This window comes from Ostrea edulis, chromosome 6 (assembly GCF_947568905.1).
Source record: "Ostrea edulis chromosome 6, xbOstEdul1.1, whole genome shotgun sequence".
In the NCBI taxonomy this organism is placed as follows: Eukaryota; Metazoa; Mollusca; class Bivalvia; order Ostreida; family Ostreidae; genus Ostrea; species Ostrea edulis.
The window spans coordinates 90002163-90022217 of record NC_079169.1 but is presented as its reverse complement, the minus strand read 5'-3'; the positions used below and the strand labels follow the sequence as shown (position 1 = coordinate 90022217).

General features: G+C 35.6%; 1 protein-coding gene across 7 annotated transcripts in view; it reads left to right on the top strand.

The window, feature by feature from the left end:
* Window positions 1-20055, top strand: part of LOC125683423 (uncharacterized) — a 39302-nt gene that overhangs the window by 7764 nt on the left and 11483 nt on the right. For 4 of the 7 annotated variants that reach the window (XM_056142605.1, XM_056142606.1, XM_056142607.1 and 1 more), the window contains exons 3-14: window positions 1280-1354; window positions 1933-2007; window positions 2384-2485; window positions 4859-4933; window positions 6019-6091; window positions 6451-6524; window positions 6909-6974; window positions 10320-10424; window positions 10780-10884; window positions 13139-13252; window positions 13848-13922; window positions 14733-14881. In XM_056142605.1, coding sequence (XP_055998580.1) covers window positions 1280-1354; window positions 1933-2007; window positions 2384-2485; window positions 4859-4933; window positions 6019-6091; window positions 6451-6524; window positions 6909-6974; window positions 10320-10424; window positions 10780-10884; window positions 13139-13252; window positions 13848-13922; window positions 14733-14881 — 1088 coding nt within the window. Of the gene's footprint in view, window positions 1-1279; window positions 1355-1932; window positions 2008-2383; window positions 2486-4858; window positions 4934-6018; window positions 6092-6450; window positions 6525-6908; window positions 6975-10319; window positions 10425-10779; window positions 10885-13138; window positions 13253-13847; window positions 13923-14732; window positions 14983-20055 lie in introns of all 7 variants that reach the window. The other 3 variants (XM_056142610.1, XM_056142609.1, XM_056142608.1) reach the window with 3 other exon arrangements.

The following is a 20055-nucleotide window of genomic DNA, read 5'->3' as shown; positions in this document are numbered from 1 at the left end:
ATAGGAAAAATCTTCTTCTCAAGAACCACTGAGCCAGAAAAGCTGATTTTTACATGAAAACTTTCTGACATAGTGCAGATTCAAGTTTGTTCAAATCATGACCCCCAGGGGTAGGATGGGGCCACAAGGGGGATCAAAGTTTTACATACAAATATATAGTTAAAATCTTTTTCTCAATAACCACTGAGTCAGAAAAGCTGATATTTACAAGAAAACTTTCTGACATAGTGCAGATTCAAGTTTGTTCAATTCATGGCCCCCGGGGGGTTGGATGGGGCCACAAGTGGGGGGGGGGGGGGGGGGGGTCAAAGTTTTACATACAAATATAGGAAAAAGCTTTAAAAATCTTCTTCTCAAGAACCATTGGGCCAAAGAAGTTGACATTTTCATGAAAGCTTTCTGACATAGTGTAGATTCAAGTTTGCAAAGGGTAGTTTGGGCCATAATAGGGACTAAGGTTTTACATGCAAATATATATGGAAAGTCTTCAGATATGGGCCAAGGTGACTCGGGTGAGCGATGTGGCCCATGGGCCTCTTGTTAATGAGGACCAACCTATGATTTCATGTCTAGATAATATTATGCATGTTGATGATACAGTTTCATCTCCGTACACTAATTCTGTATTTTCCTTTTCTTACAGTGACTAGAGACAATGAAGAAACAAAGCTTGACAGTGAAACATCAAGGGAGGAGTTGTTGAAGGTTTTCATTACATTTTATAATAACACACAGTATTATAATATACTGGAGACGTCTTTAATTTCATGTTGGATTAAATTTCGTTATTTTCGTGTCTAGGAACAAGCAACGAAATTAAATCCTTATCCAACACAATTTTTTTATTCCTATTATCTTATTTGAATGTTTGATTAAATAAAACGAAAATTAATCCTCACAAAATTGAGTACCACAAAAACAACAAATTTTTTCCCAACGACTTTAAATACGTCTACAGTATAATGAAAGGAAGATCAAAAATTAATCTTACGTAATTCAGTTAATAGCCTAGACCCAAGGATCTAACAAACACTGTCAACACCATTATGAACAAAGAACAGGAGCAGACTTAGAACTTGTATAGTTGAGGAAACCAGATTCTTAACAAAAAGGGGGGAGGTGAACTAAGATGCTTGAGTTTGTCAGAGTCCTCTGAGAAACACACACATAAGTGTATTAATGAGGACAAATCTATGATTTCATGTCTTGACTATATTAGGCATGTTAATGACACAGTTTCATCTCTGTACATACATTTTGTATTTTTCTTTTCTTACAGCGACTTCAGACAATGAAGAAGCAATTCTTGACAGTGAAACGTCAAGCGACAAGTTAAAGGAGGGAGTTGTTGAAGGTTTTTATTTTATTTTAACCTAGCACATAGTATTATGATGTATAATGAAAGGAAAATAAGAGATAAATCATATGTAGAGCAGTTAATATTTAATGGCCTACACCCAAGAATCTAACAAACACTGTCAACACCATTCTGAACAAAACAGAAAAAGTACAAACAAGAGCAAACTTAAAACTTGTAAAGTTGAGGAAGCTAGCTTTTTAACAAAAAGGGGGAAGTGGACTAAGATGTTTGAATTTTGTCAGGGTCCTCTGAGAAACACACACACAAGTGTATTAATGAGGACCAATCTATGATTTCATGAAAAAAGGGAGGAAGTGAACTAAAATGTTTGAATTTGTTAGGGTCCTCTGAGAAACACACACACACAAGTGTATTAATGAGGACCAATCTATGATTTCATGAAAAGGGAGGAGGTGAACTAAAATGTTTGAATTTGTAGGGTCCTCTGAGAAACACACACACAAGTGTATCAATGAGGACCAACCTTTGGTTTCATGTCTAGATAATATTATGCATGTTGATGATGCAGTTTCTTCTTTGTACATTAATTCTGTATTTTTCTTTTCTTACAGCAACTTCAGTTAATGAAGAAACAAATCTTGGCAGAGAAACCTCATGGGATAAGTTAAAGGGAGGAGTTGTTGAAGGTTTTTATTTCTTTTTAAAATAACACAGGGTATTATAATATATAATGAAAGAAAGATCAGAGATTAATCTTATGTAAATCAGTTAATAGCCTAAACCCAAGAATCTGAAAAACACTGTCAACACCATTCTGAACAAAACAGAAAAAGTACAAACTGGAGCAAACTTAAAACTTGTAATGTTGGGGAAGCCAACTTTTTGACAAAAGGGGAAGGGAACTAAAATGTTTGAATATGTCAGGGTCCTCTGAGAGACACACAAAAGTGTATTAATGAGGACCAATCTATGATATAATGTTTAGACAATAATGAATATTATGCATGTTGACGATGTAGGTTCATCTTTGTACACTAATTCTATATTTTTGTTTTCTTGCAGAGACTTCAAAGGAATTCGGAAAAAGAAAAAGTTCTTCCAATGGCAAGGAATCAGAAAAAAGGAAGAAACGAAAAAAGGAAGAAAAAATTACAAAGAAAAGAGGTAGAGTGTCAAATGTGTGAAATTAAATGAAGGAGAAACGAACTTACAGAAAAGTTCCTTTGAAAGATTTCCTTTTTAGGTCACCTGAATTCATTCAGGTAACCTATTGCTATCTGTTTTTGTCCGTCGTCGTGCGTTAACATTTGAACATTTTCAGCTTCTTCTCTGAAACCCCTGAACCAATTTCAACCAATTTTGGCATATAGCATCTGTGGGTGAAGGGGAACAAAAATTGTGAAATTCGTGGTCCCTGCCCCCCTGGGGCCTGAGGGGTGGGGCAAAAACCATCAAAATGAGTGTAATTTTAAAAAATCTTCTTCTTTACTCCTGGACATCAAGAAGCCAAACTGTGGGCATAATTATAATGAGCATTGACCCCTCTACCAGAATTGTGAAATTCATGGCCCCTGGGGCAGGGGTTCTTGTGTTAGGGTGGGGCTCTATTGGTCATATAGTGAAAATGTAGAAATTCTTTGAAAATCTTCTCTGTCTCTGGGTATTAAGTAGACAAACTAATAGCATGGTAATGATGAGCAAGAATGCCTCTTTATACCCCCCACAACAAGTTGTGGGGGGGTATACTGGAATCGAGTTGTCCGTCTGTAGACGCAATGGTTTCCGGGCTCTAAAGCATTATCCTTTCCACCTACCGTCACCATATCATATATATGGACTACCCATGGAATGAAGATGTTCCCTGTCGATTTTGGGGTCAAAAGGTCAAAGGTCAAGCACACTGGACATCGAAGTAGCAATATGGTTTCCGGGCTCTAAAGTGTTATCCTTTCCACCTACAGTCACCATATCATACATATGGACTACCCATAGGATGAAGATGTTCCCTATCGATTTTAGGGTCAAAAGGTCAAAGGTCAAGCGCACTGGACATTGAAGTAGCAATATGGTTTCTGGGCTCTAAAGCGTTATCCTTTCCACCTACAGTCACCATATCAAACATATGGACTACCCATGGGATGAAAATGTTCCCTATCGATTTTGGGGTCAAAAGGTCAAAGGTCAAGTGCACTGAACATTGAAGTAGCAATATGGTTTCCGGGCCCTAAAGTGTTATCCTTTCCACCTACAGTCACCATATCATATATATGGACTACTAATGGGATGAAGATGATCCCTATCGATTTTGGGGTCAAAAGGTCAAAGGTCAAGCGCACTGGACATTGAAGTAGCAATATGGTTTCCGGGCTCTAAAGCGTTATCCTTTCCACCTACAGTCACCATATCATATATATGGACTACTAATGGGATGAAGATAATCCCTATCGATTTTGGGGTCAAAAGGTCAAAGGTCACGCGCACTGGACATTGAAGTAGCAATATGGTTTCCGGGCTCTAAAGCGTTATCCTTTCCACCTACAGTCACCATATCATACATATGGACTACCCATGGGATGAAGATGTTCCCTATCGACTTTGGGGTCAAAAGGTCAAAGGTCATGCGCACTGGACATCGAAGTAGCAACACTCAGAAAAGAGGTAGTTTATACCTATTACCAACACCCTTTGGGAGATTGGGGTAAGCGGGGGGTATTCTTAGTGAGCATTGCTCACAGTACCTCTTGTTAAAAATTGTGAAATTCATGGCCCCTGGATCAGTGGTTCTGGTGCTAGGGTGGGGCTCTATAAGTCATATAGTGAAAATGCATTATTTCTTTGAAAATCTTCTTCTCTGTCCTTGGGTATTAAGTAGACAAACCAATAGCATGGTTATGATGAGCAAGGATGCCTCTTTCAAAATTGTGAAATTTATGGCCCCTGGGTCAGGGGTTCTGGTATTAGGGTGGGGCCCTATTGATCATATAGTGAAAATGCATTTTATTTCTTTGAAAATCTTCTCCTCTGCTGCTGGGTATTAAGTAGACAAACTAATAGTATGATAATGATGATCAAGGATGCTTCTTTCAAAACTGAAATTTATGGCCCCTGGGTCAGGGGTTCTGGTGCAAAGGCGGGGCTGACCACATAGCTATTCAATGTTTCTTCCATCCAAAAGTAAAATTCTTATATTTAAACACAAACCTAATTCAAACATTGGAAGGTTGTTACATGATACTCAGGTGACCTATAAGGCCCCTGGGCCTCTTGTTTGTTTTGGGTTTGTTAAACTGTCAACACCATTCTGAACAACAACAAAAAGTACCAACAGGAGCAAATTTAAAACTTGTATAGTTGAGTAAGCCAGATTAAGGAAGAAGTGAACTAAGATGTTTAAATTTGTCAGGGTCCTCTGAGAAACACACACAAGTGTATTATTAATGAGGACCAATCTATGATTTCATGTCTTGACTATATTAGGCATGTTAATGACACAGTTTCATCTCTGTACATAAATTTTGTATTTTTCTTTTCTTACAGCGACTTCAGACAATGAAGAAGCAATTCTTGACAGTGAAACGTCAAGCGACAAGTTAAAGGAGGGAGTTGTTGAAGGTTTTTATTTTATTTTAACCTAGCACACAGTATTATGATGTATAATGAAAGGAAAATAAGAGATAAATCATATGTAGAGCAGTTAATATTTAATGGCCTACACCCAAGAATCTAACAAACACTGTCAACACCATTCTGAACAAAACAGAAAAAGTACAAACAAGAGCAAACTTAAAACTTGTAAAGTTGAGGAAGCTAGCTTTTTAACAAAAAGGGGGAAGTGGACTAAGATGTTTGAATTTTGTCAGGGTCCTCTGAGAAACACACACACAAGTGTATTAATGAGGACCAATCTATGATTTCATGAAAAGGGAGGAAGTGAACTAAAATGTTTGAATTTGTTAGGGTCCTCTGAGAAACACACACATAAGTGTATTAATGAGGACCAACCTATGATTTCATGTCTAGATAATATTATGCATGTTGATGATGCAGTTTCTTCTTTGTACATTCAGTGTTTTCCATTCATTTCATTTGAACAGGCCCATTTAGAATTGTAACAGGCCAGGGAGGGGGGGGGGGGTATGGGGATTCCCCCCATGAAATTTTGGAAAATTTGATGCAAAATCCTGCATTCTGAGGCATTTCAAGGGGCAAAATGACCCTTGTTCATATGCCACTTTTTAACCTACATTTTTAAATATATACCAAAGGGTTGAACATTTTTACCTCGTACAAGTTAGTCACAGTGGTGTTAAATACACACCTTTCCGATGTTTTGACTGGAAGAAATCATGTAATGTATTCGTTCGACGCTTCATTATTTTTCACTGCCATGTGCTTCTCACGCGCAAGGTGAGAGTTTAAAATATCGTCCAATCAAAATCGCCGTTTCAAAAAGCTCTCGATAAAAACATAAACAAGGAAGAAATATGAAAGATATTTATAGCCAACCAATTGTTACCGCATACTTTCTTTGCAAAGATCGATCGTGTAAATCAACATCACTGAAATTGACAACATATCATTTTTTGATTTTTTTATATTTGAACCGGCCAGAAAATCGTTTGAAACGGTCAATTTGGCCGGCGGCCGGTTCTTAGGGAAAACACTGACATTAATTCTGTATTTTTCTTTTCTTACAGCAACTTCAAGCAATGAAGAAACAAATCTTGGCAGAGAAACATCATGGGATAAGTTAAAGGGAGGAGTTGTTAAGGTTTTTATTTCATTTTAAAATAACACGGTATTATGATATATAATGAAAGAAAGATCAGAGATTAATCTTATGTCATTGTCCTAAACACAGGGATCTAACACTGTCAACATCATTCTGAACAAAACAGAAAAAGTACAAACAAGAGCAAACTTAAAACTTGTAAACTTGAGGAAGCCAGATTCTTAACAAAAAAGGAGGAAGTGAACTAAAATGTTTGAATTTGTCAGGGTCCTCTGAGAAACACACACACAAGTGTATTAATGAGGACCAACCTATGATTTCATGTCTAGATAATATTATGCATGTTGATGATACAGTTTTATGTCCGTACACTAATTCTGTATTTTTCTTTTCTTACAGTGACTAGAGACAATGAAGAAGCAATTCTTGACTGTGAAACATCAAGGGAGAAGTTAATGGAGGGAGTTGAAGGTTTTTATTTCATTTTAACTTGGCACACAGTATTATGATATATGATGAAAGAAAGGTCAGATATAAATTTTATGTAATTCTGTTAATGGCCAAAGCCCAAGGACCGAACAAACACTGTCATCACCATAATGAACAAAACAACAAAAGTACAAATAGAAGCAAACTTAAAACTTGTAGAGTTGAGGAAGTCAGATTCTTAACAGAAAAGGGAGGAGGTGAAGTAAAATGTTTGAATTTGTCAGGGTCCTCTGAGAAACACACACACAGGTATATTAATGAGGACCAACCTATGGTTTCATGTCTAGATAATATTATGCATGTTGATGATGCAGTTTCTTCTTTGTACATTAATTCTGTATTTTTCTTTTCTTACTGTGACTACAGACAATGAAGAAGCAATTCTTGACAGTCAAACGTCAAACGACAAATTAATGGAGGGAGTTGTTGAAGGTTTTTATTTCATTTTAACATAACTCACGGTATTATAATGTATAATGAAAGAAAGATCAGATCTAACAAACACTGTTAACACCATTATTTAAACACAACAGAAGAAGTATAAACAGAAGCAAACTTAAAATTTGTGAAGTTGAGGAAGCCAGATTCTTAACAAGAAGGGGGAAAGTGAGCTAAAATATTTGAATTTGTCAGGGTCCTCTGAGAAACACACAAGTGAATTTTTTTAAAATAATTTATTTGTTTTTAGCTCACCTGAGCTGAAAGCTCAAGTGAGCTTTTCTGATCACCCGTATTCCGGCGTCCGTCCGTCTGTAAACTTTTCACATTTTCAACTTCTTCTCAACAACCACTGGGCCAATTTCAACCAAAGTTGGCACAAAACATCCTTAGGTAAAGGGAATTCTAAATTGTTAAAATAAAGGGCCAGGCCACCTTCCAAGGGGAGATAATCAAGAAAAGGTAAAAATAGGGTAGGGTCATTAAAAAATCTTCTTCTCAAGAACCACTGGGCCAGAAAAGATGAAATTAATAGATAAGCTTTATTAGGTAGTGCAGATTCTAAATTGTTAAAATCATGGCCCCCGGGGGTCGGATGGGGCCACAATAGGGGGTCAAAGTTTTACATACAAATATATAGGGAAAATCTTTAAAAAACTTCTTCTCAAGAACCACTGAGCCAGAAAAGCTGAGATTTATATGAAAGCTTCCTTATATAATGCAAATTCTAAATTGTTAAAATCACGGCCCCCGGGGGTCGGATGGGGCCACAATAGGGGGTCAAAGTTTTACATACAAATATATAGGGAAAATCTTTAAAAATCTTCTTCTCAAGAACCACTGAGCCAGAAAAGCTGAGATTTATATGAAAGCTTCCTTATATAATACAAATTCTAAATTGTTAAAATCATGGCCCCCGGGGGTTGGATGGGGCCACAATAGGGGGTCAAAGTTTTACATACAAATATATAGGGAAAATCTTTAAAAATCTTCTTCTCAAGAACCACTGAGCCAGAAAAGCTGAGATTTATATGAAAGCTTCCTTATATAATGCAGATTGTAAATTGTTAAAATCACGGCCCCCGGGGGTCGGATGGGGCCACAATAGGGGGTCAAAGTTTTACATACAAATATATAGGGAAAATCTTTAAAAATCTTCTTCTCAAGAACCACTGAGCCAGAAAAGCTGAGATTTATATGAAAGCTTCCTTATATAATACAAATTCTAAATTGTTAAAATCATGGCCCCCGGGGGTTGGATGGGGCCACAATAGGGGGTCAAAGTTTTACATACAAATATATAGGGAAAATCTTTAAAAATCTTCTTCTCAAGAACCACTGAGCCAGAAAAGCTGAGATTTATATGAAAGCTTCCTTATATAATGCAGATTGTAAATTGTTAAAATCACGGCCCCCGGGGGTCGGATGGGGCCACAATAGGGGGTCAAAGTTTTACATACAAATATATAGGGAAAATCTTTAAAAATCTTCTTCTCAAGAACCACTGAGCCAGAAAAGCTGAGATTTATATGAAAGCTTCCTGATATAATGCAGATTGTAAATTGTTAAAATCACGGCCCCCGGGGGTCGGATGGGGCCACAATAGGGGGTCAAAGTTTTACATACAAATATATAGGGAAAATCTTTAAAAATCTTCTTCTCAAGAACCACTGAGCCAGAAAAGCTGAGATTTATATGAAAGCTTCCTTATATAATGCAAATTCTAAATTGTTAAAATCACGGCCCCCGGGGGTCGGATGGGGCCACAATAGGGGGTCAAAGTTTTACATACAAATATATAGGGAAAATCTTTAAAAATCTTCTTCTCAAGAACCACTGAGCCAGAAAAGCTGAGATTTATATGAAAGCTTCCTGATATAATGCAGATTCTAAATTGTTAAAATCATGGTCCCCGGGGGTCGGATGGGGCCACAATAGGGGATCAAAGTTTTACATACAAATATATAGGGAAAATCTTTAAAAATCTTCTTCTCAAGAACCACTGAGCCAGAATAACTGAGATTTATATGAAAGCTTCCTTATATAATGCAGATTCTAAATTATTAAAATCATGGCCCCCGGGGGTCGGATGGGGCCACAATAGGGGGTCAAAGTTTTTGTTGGTTTTTTTGTTGTTTTTTTGTTGTTTTTTTTTTTGGATATAGTGCAGATTCAAGTTCGTTAAAATCATGGACCCCGGAGATTGAATGGGGCCTCAAGGGGGGCATAAAAGTTTTCCATACAAATTTATAGGAAAAATCTTTTAAAATCAACTTCTCAAGAACCACTGAGCCAGAAAAGCTGAGATTTATATGAAAGCTTCCTGATATAGTGCAGATTATAAATTGCTAAGATCATGGCCCCCCGGAGGTCGGATGGGGCCACAATAGGGGGTCAAAGTTTTACATACAAATATATAGGAAAAATCTTTAAAAATCTTCTTCCCAGAACCACTAAGCCAGAAAAGCTGAGATTTATATGAAAGCTTTCTGATATAGTGCAGATTCAGGTTTGTTGAAATCATGCCCCCCTGGAGTAGGATGGGGCCACAATAGGGGATCAAAGTTTTACATACAAATATATAGGGAAAATCTTTAAAAATCTTCTTCTCAAGAACCATTGGGCCAAAGAAGTTCATATTTACATGAAAGCTTTCTGACATAGTGTAGATTCAAGTTTGCAAAAACCATGGCCTCCAGGGGTAGGTTTGGGGCCATAATAGGGACTACGGTTTTACATGCAAATAGATATGGAAAATCTTCTGATATGGACCAAGGTGACTCAGGTGAGCGATGTGGCCCATGGGCCTCTTGTTTGACATATACAATACAAATGCACAGACAATCAACCTCGCATACAATACAAACACACAGACAATAATCAATCACACATTTCATTCTGTCCTGTGGTCACTTGCTGTACTTGCAGTACTGAATCATAATTAGTAAACAAAAACCCTTGTGTGTAAAAAGAGAAAAAAAAATATTATTAGTAAAATATTTTTCCATCTATCCCACATTCTATATTTTTGAATTGCACCATATCTTTCCACTTTAAGTGATGCTAATCCAGCATGGTTTGGTTCCTTATTCTACATTAAACTAATTAAGCTGTATTGTTTAAAATATAAAATTATAAAATTTATAACTTTGTTATTGAAAGACAATGGACATTCACCTAGTATTATATTGGACACATTAAAACCAACGGTTTTTGAAGTTTTTCCGTATATTTTAAGTGTATTAATGAGGACCAACCTATGATTTCATGTCTAGATAATATTATGCATGTTGATGATGCATCTTTGTACACTAATTGTGTATTTTTGTTTTCTTGTAGATATTTCAAAGGAATTTGAAAAAAAGAAGTTTTTCCAGTGGCAAGGAATCAAAAAAAAAAAAAGGAAGAGAAGAAAAAAGGAAGAAAAAATTACAAAGAAAAGAGGTAGTGTTAAATGTGTGAAATTAAACGTAGGATAAACGAACTTACAAAAATGTTCCATAGAAAAATTTTCTGTTTTCTTTGAGCTTGTTAGAAAGAAGTGTCGTAATTTAAAACAGATAATATATCGGTCCTCTAAGAATCTCACAAAGTGTATTAATGATGTCAGAACTCGTAAGGTTGGAGGTGGTTACACATGAATCTTCACAACTGTCAAGTACCTTCATGTCAATTTAATATTACTGTTGGCTTTTTTACTTAATCTGAATCCTTAAATCTTCCTGGTATCTTGTTAGAATTTTAGGAATCTATTTCATTGTTTTTGTCATGGGCGCCATGTACATTTTTTTTTTTGTAGTTGCATCTAGAAATTATAGTTCAGATGACTACACAGATGAAGATGTTGATTGTGATGATGAAGTTGGAGACAAAGATTTTGTTCCTTATTCTTCCGATGAAACAGGTATTATTAGAAATATTAACAGTAAATATGCAATTCAATTCCAATTGTGTAGTGCTTTGTATGAATTTCATTTTCAATTCTCTGAAAGTGAAGTTAAATGGCTGATTTCAACAATACCTGTTGTTCAGCTTCACTGTCTGTCAGGCTTGATTTTGTTTTGCTCTTCCCATAGCCAATTAAGATTAACAGAAGTTATCATTTAAATCAACAGTACCACTGTTTGCCATTTGGAAGTCCTAGATTGCTGTCACTGTATGACTTGTTATGATATATGAATCATTGGGAAATATATTACAATTTTTTTCTGAAATTTCCATACTGATTTGAACAATGCTTTTCATAACTGATCATTAGATTACCTCTACAATTTTTATAATTTTCATGGTGAATCAGAAGATGGCTACCATCACAGGACATGCATGTAGTTCAGTATGGGAGTCTTGAGAAATATGTGAAAATACCTTTCTTTTAACTCTGGGAGTAGTTTGTATAAATATAAATGATCGTGATTATATTAGATTTTTCATTAGCATGAAAACGTCAAACTTCATACAGGGTCAAATGGAATATAAGGTATAATGTTGTTTTACCAGTCCACCTGACCAAAAGGGTCATGTGAGCTATTGCCACCACTTGCCATCTGTCCTCTGTCCTAACTGTTTGACAATTTAATCTTTTTCTTGACACCACTAGGGTAATTAAGCAGGGATGGTCTATCTGACAACCCTATCCATCAACCAAAATGGCCACCATATCTAAAATTATAACTGGGCAAAGTTGATAACTCATTAACCGTTGCAAATGTTTAAAAATCTCCTCAGCAACTGCTTGGCCAATTTGAACCAAACCTTGTTTGAAAGATCCTGAGATGGTCCCTCTCTAATTACATCAGATGGCACCACCCACTGACCAAGATGGCTGACATATTTTTAAGATGTAGGGCCCTTGGGGAAAAATGTTAAAAAATCTTCTTGTCCAAAACTTCTTTTCTGATATGGAATAAAACTTTAGTGGAATGGTCCTTAGGTGATCCCCTTTCATATTTATATCCAAGGACCCCATCCGCCAACCAAGACAGCTGCCATCAGCTGACATAGTTTAAGGTAGGACCCTATGGTAAAAAACAATTAAATCTCCTTTGAAATTGCTTGGCCTTAGGACCAAACATTGAGGAATCATCCCAATGTGGTTCTCTTTCAAAAATTATATCCGATGATCCCCACTACCAACAAGGATTGCAGCCTTCAGGTGACATTTAGCATAGCATACTATAGGAAAAATGTTTAATAAGCATTTTCTCTAAAAATGCTAGGCTCATTGGGACCAAACTTTGATAGAGTGTTCCTAGTGTGGTCCCATGTTAGGGGTATATCTGATAACTCCACTTGGCTACGAAGATGGCCCCCATCAGCCAACATAGCATACAACTTTAAGGGAAAAAAGAATAAAACAGTCTTCTCTGTAATGGCCAATTGGGACCAAACTATGCTGGAAAGGTCTTTAGGTGGTCCCCTTTTGGAATTGTTTCCATAACCCTTGCTGTCAACCAAGATAGAAACTATCATCTGATAGAACCTGAGAAAAATTTAAAAACTTTCTGCTCTTTATCCAGTGAAACAATTTAAAGCAAACACTAGAAAGATAGTCCTTGGATGCCACCAGAGAATATGATTAACATAATTCTTTCATAGGCCATTATAATAATGATAATAATAATAATCATTGCAATTTATATAGCACTTAATCCATGTATCACATGCTCAAAACACTTTACAATACATTATTACCCCAGCAGACCTGATACCGTTCCAGAGCCATTCTTATGGGGAAAATGTTTGAAATTTTCTACTTTGAAATCTTGGGCTGAGTTTAAGCAAATACTGCATGATTGGTCCATAGGTAGAGAATTTTCAAAATTACTCAGATAACTGTGACTTTAATACAAGATAGCCACCATCAGTAGACATATTTGTAACATAGGACCTTGTGGGAAATTTTTTTGAAGTTTGGTGCTTAGGTAGTCATCTTTCAGAACTTTAAGTGACTCAACCTGCATTCTAGATAGTCGTCATAAATGGACAATTCATCATTGGTTCAAAATCAGGTTGGCTTATGTAAGTTTTAGTTTTATGAGCAAAACAGCCTTACCTGAGCCTCTAGGTATTAAGAATGCATTTATTTACCTATTTAAAACGTTGAAAATATTTGGAAAAAATATCATTGCAGTAGTTCGATGTGCAACTATTTTTTTCAGACTCGGATTTGGAAGAACTTCTCGATACATTTTCAACCTTTGTCAAAAACAGTGATGAGTCTGATAATTCCAGTATCTCTGATACATTTCCAGCCATTCAAATGCTTACTGATGGTATGTTGATCTTATTTAGATTATTGACTGCTGGAAAAACATGTAACAACATTTTTCATAAATTTAGTATTTTTCACAAATACCGGTAATGACATTTTTGTATGCTTGTTTTTGATGTATGATCACTAGCAAAATACATGTACCAATTTTTGGCACAAAATTTAGATTTTCTCTAGGAAATGTATAGCAAACACACTGTCTACAAGTGTAAACAAAATGTAGAAGGAATGACTAACTTATTGAAATATTTTTCTGAGCCAACCTATAAAATGAATCCTTTGAAATACTGAGAAGGAAAACCGGAGTTACCATGCACACAAATTGAAGGCATTTTCATGAAATATTAGTTAGAAGTCCAGTATATCACCAGCAAACATTTAAGTGTTGATTTGAATAGTTGTTGTGCTGTACCCGACGAAGACTGACGTGAGCATTACATTAGTTGTTTGAATTTGTCAGGGTCCTCTGAGAAACACACACATACAAGTGTATTAATGAGCATCAACCTATGGTTTCATGTCTAGATAATATTATGCATGTTGATGATGCAGTTTCATCTTTGTACATTAATTTTTGTATTTTTATTTTCTTACAGTGATTAGAGACAATGAAGAAACAAATGGTGACAATAAAACATCAAGGGAGGAGTTAAAGGAGGGAGTTGTTCAGGGTATTTATTTTGTTTTAGATAGCACAGTAGCTTTAATATAAGGACTGAGATATATCGAGAAAAGTGTGCATAGAAAATTCATTTTACAGAGGGAGTTGGTAACCTTCAAAAGAAAGGTATAACATAGGAGGTATCTCATAGACCGAACCCATTGCGCCATCATGAAAAATCCAGTTTAAGTGCTGATAGAAATTAAAATTGTCTTTAAAGTTGTTCAACATTTACTGTAGACGTATTTAATTTCGTTGGGAAGAAATTTCGTTGTTTTTGTGGTATACTCAATTACATGTGGATTAATCTATGTTGTTTTTGATCTAACATTCAAATAAAATCGTCTGAAATTTAAAAAAATCGTGATGGATTTAATTTCGTTGTTTTTTCCTGGACACGAAAATAACGAATGAAATTTAATCCAACACGAAATTAAATACGTCTACAGTATTTAACATTTTATCTAGATTTTTCAAATACACTTGTCTTGGTATCTAAAGAATGTAGATCGTCATTTTGAATCAGCTGTCTCCTTCCAGTTATCATCCAACTATCATAAGATATGAATCATATATATAATATATCGCTAATTTCAACAAAACACTTGTTGGGTCTGAGCTTGCAGGTCTTTTGAACTTCTTTCAGATTCAGATTTCCAACGTTTTTGGTCTGAGCATCACTGAAGAGACATTATTTGTCGAAATGCGCTTATGGTGCATCAAAATTAATACCGTTTATGTCATATAATTTAAACTTAACATACACTTTGCAATCCATGCGACTTTAGTCATCTAACAGTAATACCTTGTTCTTCTGTAGGTACTGAAAGAATAACAGTTCCATTAGCAAAGACAGGAAAAAAGCGAATCTGGGATAAGAAACATGCTTGCCTTTACTGCTGTGAACATCAAAGCAATTTACGTCGCCATCTTTTCAGAAAGCATGCCAACGAACTTGAAGTTGCAAAGGTAATGAGCTATGCGAAAAATTCAGAAGCAAGAAAGAAGGGACTAGAAAAACTTCAGAATCTTGGCGACTTCTATCACAATGCCACAGTCATCGAAAAAGGGTAAGGAGAATTTTTGGTCTCTAAAAGACCATCAAGTCATAGAAAAGTGTCCTATAAGGAGTATGTCCCATGTGTGTATTGTAAAGGCTACTTCCTTGCTGTTGAAATATGGCGACATTACAAAGATTGCAATTTTAAAAGTGAAGATTTGACAGTTGATAACGAGGAGTGTCGGACATATATGAATGCTGGAAATTTAAGAGGTAGTCGTATTCTGGCAGAAAATGTTTGTAAAAGAGTTGAAGGAGATGCAGAACAACTTTTTGGGAGTATGAGAAATGATGACATAACCTTTGTTTCAAAACATGATGAATTGATCTCCAGGCTTGGCTTGAAGTTATATGAAAAGAAAGGTGCTAAGCAAGTAGATTACATAAAGGGAAAGATGAGAGAAATTGCAAGTACACGTTAACTTGTTTTTATTTTTATGCCCCCGAGATCGAAGATCGGGGGGGGGGGGGGGGGGGGGGGGGGGCATATTGTTTTTGTCCTGTCTGTCATTCTGTCTGAAACTTTAACCTTGCTGATAACTTTTGAACAGTAAGTGATAGAGCTTTGATATTTCACATGAGTATTCCTTGTGACAAGACCTTTCCATGGGTACCAACATTTTTGACCTTGGAGTTTGACCTACGTTTTGAAAACTTTAACCTTGCTAATAACTTTTGAACAGTTAGTGATAGAGCTTTGATATTTCACATGAGTATTCCTTGTGACAAGACCTTTCCGTGGATACCAACATTTTTGACCCCATGACCTTGACCTTGGAATTTGACCTACTTTTTGAAAACTTTAACCTTGCTAATACCTTTTGAACAGTAAGTGATAGAGCTTTGATATTTCACATGAGTATTCCTTGTTACAAGATCTTTCCGGTGGTATTGAACCTTTTGACCTTGACATTTGACCTACTTTAAAAATTTTTTTACATTGGTCATAACTTCTAAATGGTAAATATTAGAGCTTTCATATTGTACATGAGCATTTGTTTTGACAATATCTTTCTACTGGTATCAAGATATTTGCCCTTGTGACCTTGGCCATCTTCGGAATTTGCCATTATCGGGGGCATTTGTGTTTCACAAACACATCTTGTTTATAGTGCTTTAATGTCATTTCCTTACAAGTACAAAGAATTGATTTGAATGATGTTTAGAAACATCTTTTTTTTATTTGAAGATTTTTCATTTTGCATTATAATTGTCAAGTCTACAATTTGTAGATGAATAGGTAAAAAAATTTATCAGCTGTAAAAGTCCTCAAGTTTAACGTCTAGCACAGCAGTTGTGGAACACCATGCAGGAGCATTACTCCTTTAGAAATCCTTCGTAACTGCATCATTTCATTAAAGGTGCACAGAATGCAGCAAATTTATAGATTTCTTTGACATATATTATTGTTTGACATTTATTTACAACTGATTCATTGTTTTTCGGTTTGAAGTAATCTTGGTTGAGATTCGGCTTGGCTAGATATATCCAAATATCCAGCCGAGCCGAATCTCAACAGAGATTAGGTTTGAGGATAATGCTTAATCAAAATTAAAAAAATGTTTCCCATTACTTCCCATTGATTTTGCATGGGTATATATTACATAAAGATCTAAAGTTTATGTTTCTTTAACATTACATGTATATGTTATTGTTTTACATTTATTTACTACTGAATCTTTGATTCATGGTGTGTGTAGGATAATACATAATAAAGTAAAAGAAGCATTTGCTATTGTTTTTTCTATGACTTGCCCATTAATTTTGCAGGGACATATGGATTCAAGTATAAATTTCTTTGACATTATATGTTATGTCCCGCACAAAGATCAGGGGATATACTGGATTTGTCCACTTATTCGTGTCATTCCATCCACAATTAGTTTCCATTACATACTGTACCCAGTGATTTCGAATTTGGTAAGCAGCATTCACATGATGGGTTGTACTGAAATTCCGTTTATGGAGTATGTTGTTACCAACTTCCTATTTGGCTGGACTTAGACTCAACAAAAAATATGTAACACCAATTTTCCATTTCAATTTTCTCCACTAATACTCTTCATACTCATCATACTGGACGCAGTGATTCCAAATTTGGTATGCAGCATTCACATGATGAGATATAATGAACAATATATTTTAGTGTCAGTTGGATACCAACTCCCTGTTTAATGTACAAACTGTTTCTACTAAATGGGTATAGATGCGGGAATTTTAAATGAAAGGTTGTTTACGTTTGATTTTCAGATTTATGACATAGAGTGGACGAGAAATGTGTCATAAAAGAAAGATTGACCCAAATTAATCACAAGAGGCTGGGGGGGGGGGGGGGGGGGGGGGGGGGGGGGGGGGGGGGGGGATCCTGTTCTCAAGCACCTGTGGTGGTCATTTCTATGTTCTAAGCGCGTTAAGACTGACAGTTTAGGAGATTTTCAAAAGGCTTTTGTTTAATTGCACACAGCTCTTCTTTATAAGGTTTATTCCCACTTGGCCAACATTTTGAAAAATCCTATTCCCACATAACCAACATTTTGATTTTTACACCTGAGTGATCAGCAAGCTATAGTCTGTTTTCACAGGTTGTCGATACATGATTTCTATTTCATTTGTGTCTCATTTATTATCATATCTTATAACATTTTAATAGGCAACATTAATGAAATATTATTACTTTATACAAGCACTTTTTATTTCATATCATGTATTTTAGAGTTGAAATAGTATCTACCATAAATGTAATTCTAAATTGAGATTTCATGTATATTTGCATGATAAAACAAAATAACTAAATAAATATTTAATGTTTATCATTTGAAACTTGGTATTTTTTTAGGTACATTAATGTTAAGCTATAATTTACAGTAAGATCCAGCAAAATAAAATTCATAAATAGAAGGAAAACAAACCAGCTCATTATTTAAAAAAGATAATTTTTAAAGTTATTTGATTATAGAAATCATAATATCATTAAATGAATTATTTAAAAAAAGGAAAGAATCTCAATATATTCTATCATTATACATGTATATATCCTACAAAATATTCTTATTGCCTTATTCTGGTTATATCTGAAAACAGACTATAGCCTACCTGTAATTAAATTCTTTTGTTCTCTACCTGCACCCAATTCCCACTTAGCCAACACAGAGTTACCTGTATTTTTTCAAAATGTTGGCTAAGTATAAACACCATTTATAATCCCAATAGAAATAATTGTTTATTACTTAATGGTAATAATCTTTTTCCTCCCTTATATTTCCATTACTAATACTGTATTACAGCTGGCGTTCGTTCAAAAAGTATCCAGGCTAACCGTACTAGGTTGTTCGTATGGTAAGTTTCTAGGTTAATCGTTGGAATGGTTCTTACGGGGAGCCATTGCCAGTCATATGTTCCAAGATTCCTTTAATTAGAGAATCCTTATTTCGTACCGCACAGATTAAAAAAAATGGCGGCAACAGTTGGCTGTTGCTAAAAATTCTTTTCAGAGAATGAAGACTCGAATATTGAGTACAAACGTTAATTCATTTCGTTGTGATCTGTCACAAATATGTTGAAATTGATTGCACAGATATGAGACGACTCACCCATTATATGACAGTACTGGACGGAAAAAGTACTGAGAATGTCATTTCTTACTGACAATTTCTGATAATTACTGAATTTCCCTATGTTTCACCTGCGGATCTTGGAACTTCACACAATGTGACTTAATGTAACATTATGAGTACCGTTCTGGGTGTAACATTATGAGTACTGTTCTGGGTGTAACATTATGAGTACTGTTCTGGGTGTAACATTATGAGTACTGTTCTGGGTGTAACATTATGAGTACCGTTCTGGGTGTAACATTATGAGTACCGTTCTGGGTGTAACATTATGAGTACCGTTCTGGGTGTAACATTATGAGTACCGTTCTGGGTGTAACATTATGAGTACCGTTCTGGGTGTAACATTATGAGTACTGTTCTGGGTGTAACATTATGAGTACTGTTCTGGGTGTAACATTATGAGTACTGTTCTGGGTGTAACATTATGAGTACTGTTCTGGGTGTAACATTATGAGTGCTGTTCTGGGTGTAACATTATGAGTGCCGTTCTGGGTGTAACATTATGAGTACCGTTCTGGGTGTAACATTGAGTACCGTTCTGGGTGTAACATTGAGTACCGTTCTAGGTGTAACATTATGAGTACTGTTCTGGGTGTAACATTATGAGTACCGTTCTGGTACTCAGAATGTGACATTGAATGATCTCTTAAAGTTGTAAAATAGCATATGCTCTGTACGTGAACATACTGGAAGTTCTATGATTTTTAAGCGATTTCCAATTAGATCAAAGGATGAATATCATGATATGAAAGTTGATTGCCGATATTTTATTCCCATCATGTGGTACTCCAAAGGCTGGATTAAGTCAGGACCTCTTAATTCAGGCTGATGTAAGTGTGTGTGTGTGTTATGCCGTGTTAGAAAACGTAAATTTTTTGAAAATTCCTATTTTTGATAGACTTTGTTTACAACTTCATCAATAAAGTTAGACCAACATAGTTTCGAAGACAGCATAAAAGTAAATGCGGAATCATGCTTCCGTTTTCCGAAGTGCGGTGTTTTAACGATATTTGTTTATTTTTACATGGCGATATTGAAAATATCCTATATCGATTCCTTCCTGGGCGCTCTTACATGTATCAACTGTGGCCAAATTTAAGTTGATTTTGTAACAAGGGAAAGTTATAGATAATTCAAGTCGGTGGGAAAACAAAGATTATATGAACGACGTTTCGGCGGATGAGGGCGTGTCAATTACATTGTACATGCTCACGAGGCATTCAATGTATAACGAACATTCATCAGTTGATGTATGTTAAAGTTTTACAATAATTTGAATTAATGCACATGTTCCCCGACATTTGGAATTACAGAGGGGTGGGGGTATTTATCATTGGGAGACGAATTAGAAAGGAGAAAGGGGGTGGACCAATTCAGATTTCCACCAGCATCTTAATTACACTATTTCTTTTTGTCATTAACTTGATATTGATGACACAGTATGAAATAAAACGAAATTTGATAATTTT